The sequence below is a fragment of the Neltuma alba genome, unplaced genomic scaffold, assembly GCF_004799145.2.
Source record: "Neltuma alba isolate B1F8T4 unplaced genomic scaffold, ASM479914v2 tig00011812_pilon, whole genome shotgun sequence".
In the NCBI taxonomy this organism is placed as follows: Eukaryota; Viridiplantae; Streptophyta; class Magnoliopsida; order Fabales; family Fabaceae; genus Neltuma; species Neltuma alba.
The window spans coordinates 28,434-36,437 of NW_021636427.1; the positions used below are offsets into that span (position 1 = coordinate 28,434).

The 8,004-nt window shown below is 34.1% G+C and overlaps 1 protein-coding gene across 2 annotated transcripts; it reads right to left on the bottom strand.

Moving 5' to 3' along the window:
• Nucleotides 1-1,570: 1,570 nt before the first annotated feature.
• On the bottom strand, nt 1,571-5,140 carry LOC114718089 (uncharacterized). Of its 2 annotated transcripts, none has more exons than XM_028903331.1 (5): nt 4,640-5,140; nt 3,292-3,880; nt 2,808-2,906; nt 2,308-2,484; nt 1,571-1,941 (listed from the first exon to the last, which is right to left on the bottom strand). In XM_028903331.1, exons 1-5 carry the CDS (start codon nt 5,125-5,127, stop codon nt 1,900-1,902), a joined length of 1,395 nt encoding a protein of 464 aa, XP_028759164.1. In that variant the 5' UTR covers nt 5,128-5,140; the 3' UTR covers nt 1,571-1,899. The 2 variants fall into 2 exon arrangements, with proteins under 2 accessions (XP_028759164.1, XP_028759163.1); XM_028903330.1 differs by having other exon boundaries at nt 3,292-3,901.
• Nucleotides 5,141-8,004: the final 2,864 nt, after the last annotated feature.

Below are 8,004 nucleotides of genomic sequence, written 5' to 3' on the forward strand. Positions count from 1 at the left end.
CATCAGACGATGATCAATATTGAATATAAAATATAAAATTTATATCAATTTATATTGTACATAAATTGTGAATAATACAATTCATGTTTTAGATTTCTATGCGACGCATTAATCCATTCAGTAATTCATAAAATCATCACACAACAGTTAAAAGCCTTTATTATGTTAAAAGAGAATGATATTTTTGTTGTTGTTAGTTTTTACTCCTTGATCAGAATAGTCCGGAGATTAATTGACATGATCACATTGTTGTTTACTTTAAGGAAACCCTATACGAAATGCATTAGGATGCTAAGGCTGTATTTGAATCCATGGATTACGTAATTAGTTGTTTCAGTCAAAACCGCATTTTGTAGGGGAGCTAGAACATAGTTCCAAATAAGCTCTAAAACACAGAATCATGCTTATCTACATATAGAATAACCAGCAGTGAAAAAAAAAGGGTAAAAATAGAACATGCTTTCAGAAAATTCAAATCTAAGTTAAACATGTTTAAAAAGTCCAAAGAAAAAAAATTAAGGATACAAGTAAATAAATTAATAATTCCTTGTTTCCATGTCATGATATTGAGACTCTCAATCGATGTCTCCTCAATTTGTGTCAAATCTTTGCCAGCCCTTATTTTGCACTTTTGGATTATCAGCTAATGATCCATTTGTAGTTCGAAGAAAATTTCCTGAGAATTTTTAGACATGATGTTGTTTGTGATCCTAAGCATTGATTTTAAACTTTGACCATTTGACTACACATAGGCACTTTTATATTATACTCTATTTCTATTTACAAGTTATTCTGTAAAATCTATTAACCAATTAAAGTTATTTGTGAAAAGAGGGTAATTTTGAGATAATCAATTAATATTAACTAATATTTTAAATTTACATGAATTAGTTAAAGGTAGAAATAGATAAAATACAAGTTGTACTCTATATAATTGGTCTTATGAAGTTGTGTTTTGGTAATCATGTACATTGTTTATTAGCTTCTCTTTCGTTCAACAATAGGTTTCAGAGTATAAGTGGGAGATTTTGTTGTGATCAAGCCAAGTGCCATAGCAACATGACATTAGACGATGATCAATATTGAATATAAAATATAAAATTTATATCAATTTTTATTGTACATCAATTGTGAATGAAACAATTCATGTTTTAGATTCTATGCGACGCATTAATCCATTCAGTAATTCATAAAATCATCACACAACAGTTAAAAGCCTTTATTATGTTAAAAGAGAATGATATTTTTGTTGTTGTTAGTTTTTACTCCTTGATCAAAATAGTCCGGAGATTAATTGACATCATCACATTGTTGTTTACTTTAAGGAAACCCTATACGAAATGCATTAGGATGCTAAGGCTGTATTTGAATCCATGGATTACGTAATTAGTTGTTTCAGTCAAAACCGCGTTTTGTAGGGGAGCTAGACCATGGTTCCAAATAAGCTCTAAAACACAGAATCATGCTTATCTACATATAGAATAACCAGCAGTGAAAAAAAAAGGGTAAAAATAGAACATGCTTTCAGAAAATTCAAATCTAAATGAAACATGTTTAAAAAGTCCAAAGAAAAAAAATTAAGGATACAAGTAAATAAATTAATAATTCCTTGTTTCCATGTCATGATATACAAGTCAAACACTAAGAGTGAAAAAGCAATCAAATGCCTTCTTAACTACTTTCAAAATATTACTTACAAGAGCCTCAAACAACTTATGATACAATCATAACCAAACAAAACAGTAGATCAACCTGTCAACTATTTGTACAAAGGAGCTTCTATCTTCATTTTTTTTTATGTGTATTTTCTGCGCGTAACAAACACTTCAATCATAAAATGTTTCTTTCTCATATACGTGTACGACTTGATATTCTCAGGAACTAAGAGTCATCCTCTAGTTAAAAAGAAACATCTTCAGAAACGAATGCAGCCCATGCATCCTGCAATGAACAAACAAGACACAAACTCACTCATAAGCGATTGAATCAGAAACTTGATGGCACGACTTAGTGATTTGTAGCAAGATATTAAGTCAACAGAAGTCTCTATTTGATCCTCTAAGAATAAGTATAACTATGAATTTGATACTGTCTTCTTTGAGCACCTGGAATTCTGAAAATATGGTTTCATCCCAATTTTACTCCTCTCAAGGTAAAAAGATGCTAGACAAACCTCCAAAGATCAGATATGCTATGTAGTTGGAACAAAATTTTACCCTCAGGAACTAAAAGGATACAAATATTGTATGGAGGATTAAATTGATAAAGAATAATGATGTCAACTTTAAATGACACAAATTTACATACCTGAAGAATGGAGAAAGCCTTCTCTGCTATATACTTGTGTTTCTGGGTTGCTCCTCGCTGCTGAAGTTTGTCCGGGTGGAGACATAATCTTGCTTTTTGATAAGCCTTCTTCACCTGTGAGCTTTCTATCAGGTTCATGAGAGGAATAGCGCACCAGCCGCTCTCGGGCCATAGAATCTAGAAATGAAAACAAAAAACCACGTCAATAATCTATGATCTGCATGCCTTCAAGCCTCCAAATGCGAGAATAAATTCATGGAAAAAAAATTATACACAGTTCTTTTTGGGTTTGTTGTTAAGCTCTTCCACATGACTACGAGATGCAGGGAAACTTTTTTGAATGAACGAGTCATTTACTAAAAATGACCAATTGTCGTCCTTTTATTCAAGAACTTAGCAGCATATCCTAAAAAATGGCACCCTTGTAACCTTAAATTACGTGACGTGTAACTAGTTGAATGTGAAAGACAAGAAGAAATTAGCGTAAAAGGAAGTCTTACGTAATGTAATGTTGAAAGAAGTAGCCGGATGTCAGTTTCCTTGCCTGATGACCACGATCTTATATCTCCGTCCAACTTCTCTGTTTCCACCTGTGGCTTCTGTTATAATAGCAGAACAATCAATCCAAAATCTTTATACTCAGGAAAAAGGAAAATAGTTTACGGAATAGGTGGAATATCCATAAACAAATGATTCGCTCGGCCATGGATGGAAGTTTCTTCAACTTCCTGATATGAAACACGTTATTTGCGTTATAATGTGCACTCATCCTCTTTAATAGAATGCCTTATAGAACAATCCAAAAGGCATGATCTAAAGCAGGGCAAATTAAATATCTTGTTCAAGAATTTGTTAATGACTACACTATCAGGGTTCTAGTTTATGAGCGAAGATCCTTTTTCAAGACCTTGTTTATCATTGCATCTTAGCAAGTTTTTTATCTGTAATATGATGTTCATTTACGTGCTTAATACGCTAAATTACCTTCAGGGATTGAATTGTTGCAGTTGCTTCATCATGGTAATCACTTGCATCAGGTTGATCCCCTTTTGTTCCAGCGCCTCGCTCATCACCATTATTTCTCATGTTTGAATCTTCATCAGAACTTCGCGTTTGGAACTTCTCTTTGGCCCATGCAATTGCTTCATCAATGGCTGTAGATCCACTATCTTCCTCTTTCAGGCTAGGGTTTACCTCTATGACATAAGAGCTCATAACTTCATCATCATCATCATCATCGAAATCCTGTTCTATAATTTGTTCCGGATGCACGTGATGCTGAACTGCAGATTTTGCCAGCTCAGATTCTTGACAAAGTGAAGAGACAGCAGAAAATGGTGAATTTAGCTCCCAGTCATCAACGGATACTTTGATAGTCTGATATGAATTGGTTTCAAGGCTAATGGTTTCTGGGGATGAGACTCTCTTTGAGAATCCTAAATGGGAGCTTCTGAAGTTGTCCTTGTACTCATGATCCTGATATTGAACTTCAAATAGTTGACTGTTACTTGGAAAAATTGGCCTCCCTTCTTTATTCAAGTGTTCCTCAGGCATCGTGGTGAATGAGTTCCATCTACATGGGACATTAATAGGCCTGTAAAAATCAGTAAGAAGCAGTCTCAGGACCAAATTCCTGACTTGCATCAAACAGCTAAATGTTTGACTTAAATGATTTGCTAATGCACAATACTCAAATTCCATGCAGTTTCTTTGGTGTTCTGAAAATTTTTTTACTCAGTAATACATTATCTAGTCTTTTAAAGAAGTTCCCTACAAGCTGCATGCAAGTTTTCTCCATTGCTAATGCTAATTCATCAAGTGATTTGTTGGCAAAAGCTGCTAAATCCCATTTGGAATGGTTTATCAATAGCTTTTCAATCGTGATTTATGAAATATAAGAAGTAAGAGGAATTTTATCTCAATTTATGTAAAATGTGTTTATAAGCAGTTACTTTTATCTTGTTAAGTTAAATTGCCTGCATATCTGTTGCCTAGGCTCTAAAATCTATTTTACCAGTTTATTTAACATTAGATAATAACAAAAAGTTATTTTTTTCCATATAAAATCTCCAGCTTCACAGTTAGCTCTAGTTTTAGCTAGCTGCTCTAATGAATGTCTAAACTTCTTAGGGTTCAAATGGAGATTTTAGCCTTTAAGATTGCTTAATGGAAAAATTCCTCCTTGCTGGTTAGTGGTTTCCCGAAGTGCTTACTGATGGTATTTCTGCAGATATACCAATGGATAAAGGGCATAAATGTCAATTAACGAGTAACAGAATGATCAGAGTGCCAGAGTGGTTTGTTTGTTGCAGTACAGGACCAGTACCAGTACCTGAGCTTCGAAGCAAAGACGGACAATGCCACGTCATCGCCGATCGCTGGCCGGGCTGGGCTTAGCTCCTCCGAACTCAGTACCGAGGATGAGTTCGACTTTGCCTTTGAGTGCGATCCTGATCTTTCTCTCGATTTCCGGTCATCGTCCGACCCGAAGATATCGCTGTAAAATCCCTCGTTCTTCGTCGGGATCCTGAAGACCGGCAGGTTTCTTCCACCTTTACTCGCCGGAGAAAGGAATTCCGGCGGACGGAAAATCTCCTCGTAGAATGAACTGGACCTCGGGAATTTGTGTGCCAGGAGGCTTCTCGGTGGACCTCCAAAGACGTCAGCGAAGTCTTCCGGGTCTAAGTTTTCCGATTCGCATCCGCTGCCGCCGCCGGAGAAGATGGATCGCCTAGAACGGGAAGACGACCTATCCTCCATGGACCGCCGTCGAGGGAGACCCGGCATTAACCCCATGCGCATCCTCCATGACTCATCCATTTGCAGCAACTCTCCTCCGCCCAACTCCGGTGACCAACCGGCTATTCAGTGGAGCAACACAGAGTAAAGCTTCTGCTTACTTTATGGTTTATATATACATAGAGAGAGAGAGAGGGTTGAAAATCATGAAACAAAGGAAAAAAAATTATTTAGGCAAAGAGATTCGTGAAAAAGCCATTGATTGACTTTTACTCCTTTCCTCATCCACCATCAAAGCACGCAAATTTCAATCAACAAATATATTTGGATTTGAAAAGTAGGATCGAAGCAACATTATTAAATACCAAAAAAAATCAAAATTATAGTTTATTAATCAATTTGAATGTATGTGAAATGGAAGAAGTGGCGAGATTTTAGAATTATGAATTAGTATTGGGGTGTTAGTGAGAATTGAGAGGAAAATAGGAAGTGGGATTGATGCAATGAGTTGTGCTTACCTGGAAAGAAGGTAAAGGATAGAAAGAAAGTGGGAAGGAACAGAATGATGAAGGTATGTTTTCTTTTGCCAGCTTTTGATTTTCTTTTTGGGGGTGGGGCATGTGTTCCTGTTCTCTGTCTTCTCTTTTGCTTGTCCTCATGCTCTCCCTCTGAAAACCCATCATTCTGTACTCTGTTCACAACGCCCTGTTCATCCAATGACGCAAATTCACATTTGTTTTTAACAATAGCAATTACCTTTAGATTGTGACATGTGTAATCTCATTTTCAACATGTTTTACCCAACTCAGAGGATTTTAAAACCCATTAACCCTGGCTAAAAATTTAACAAGTTCTCGACTTTGTCCTTATGAAAGGTACAAGGGAAAAGTAGTGACAAGTAAAATTGAAGACATGCCTTGTAATTAGAATAGAAAAACTTCGTCGCTCTTTGTCTTGTAAATGAGACTAGTAGGGTACACTCCAAAGTTTTTTCCTTTCAATACATAACCTTCATTTGCCACTAATGGAAAGGGAAAGAGTTAGACCATTTAACACAAACTCTTCAATTTGAGTATTTCTCTTTCTTTTTAAATACGGTTGATATCATAAATGTATCATAACTTGGTATGGGAGTGTCTTAACAAAATGGGAGTCTCCAATAATTGCTTCTAAATGGGGGGGAAAAGCATGGAGGTGAGAGAATGAAGGATGAAAATAAAAAAAGTGAAAAAGAGGAAGGAGAGGGTGAGGGAAAGGATGATGGATACCCAAAAAGGGGACAATGCATGCATTCAATTGATTTGGGATCACAATTCTATGCTTATGCCTTACTCTCTCTCTCTCTCTCTCTAAATGTTTTGGTTAGAGAGCATAATCAATCACTTTGTTCTGTTGAGATTATCAATATCATCAATAACCAGAGAGGCATACCCTCTTTGCTTTATTTTCTTCCTCTTTCTTTTTTGTGTTTGTGAGTATCCTGTTAGGCTGTTCTCAATAATTTGATTTGTTAGAACAGAGTTCCATAAACTTGTGGCACACAGAAGCACCAATCCCATCATTGTTCAAAACATACTATCTGTTTTACCAAATATTGAAACAATTTTCAAAACCCAAAAAAAAAAAAACGAAGAAGAAGAAGAAGCATCCTATTTATTGGCCTGCAAAAGTTAGTTTAGGTCCCTCTCATGTTGATTGAATCCTTCTACTTTTGAAAAACTCATCTAGGTGCTTCAATTTTGAAATATTTTCTACTCACCCTCGTGTTAATAATACTCAAGATTATTTGGATTTTCTCCTTATCCTTTCTTTCCTTTTGTTCTCCTCATCTCATTTTTTTTTTGGATTAAAAATTGAACAATTAAGATTTTGATTACATTCATTCCTTTATTTTAATAATAATCTACGGTTAATCTATAGTTGTGAACTGCTCAAATTTTAGCTATTTAATTTTTAATCCAAAAGTAAGAATAGAACGAAGAGAAGGAAATGAAAGAAATGATTGAAAAGAAGATTTAAATCACATAGTAATAACAATAACTTACTAAAGTGACAAGTGTATGCAAATTGATGGAGTGTAATACTTCCTCCACTTTAAGATACCAATTTTGGGTTAGACACACAAATTAAGAAAGCTAATAAATAGCCTTAATTTTGACAAAATATAATGTTATTTTGCTAAAATATCTGCATCTAGAACAATTCTTCGTCATTAATAAACACTTGCCACTCTGGTCCTTAAATCACATACTCTCTTAATATAATGTGTTTCAAATTGATAAAAATTACATTTTTTTTGGCCTCATGATTGAAAAACTATCTCCTCTCTCTTCTCAATTTAAAACTTTTCTCATCATAGTAACAAAAAATAACAGTGAAAAATTATCATTAATTATCGAATTTACTTCTTATATTTTGAACCAAAAATTTTTTAAATGACTTCTTATACTACATCTGGTCCTAATTATAAAAGCTAGTTGACTAATTTGAAGAAATTAAGGAAATAAGTTCATTTAGTTATTTGTAATAAATATGTGCTGTCTTTTCTAAAATATCCTTGCTAATCAAGTGTATTAGTTAGAACTATCATTATTAGAAGGACTATCTCAGAAAAAAATGAATAAATATAAAAAATAAAGTAGATTGGGGTTTTATATTTATGATCAAAATAAAAGTCAAACAAGATCTTATATTCAGGAACGGAGTTAGTATTTTGGACTGAAAAGAATACTGAAAAAATATTAAATTGATAAATTTTTCATATTTACCTTTATTAGAGTTTTTTCTTCCACTACATTTACAAAATCATTCTCCTATCTTTTACATCTTTCTCTCTTTCCAACAAAAATTCAACAAAAATAAAATTAAAAAGCAATTATTGAATACCCAACAAGTAACTTATATTTAAAATCGAAAATTTTTTTGACCTATAATAATAAAAAGTGATATGATTTATTG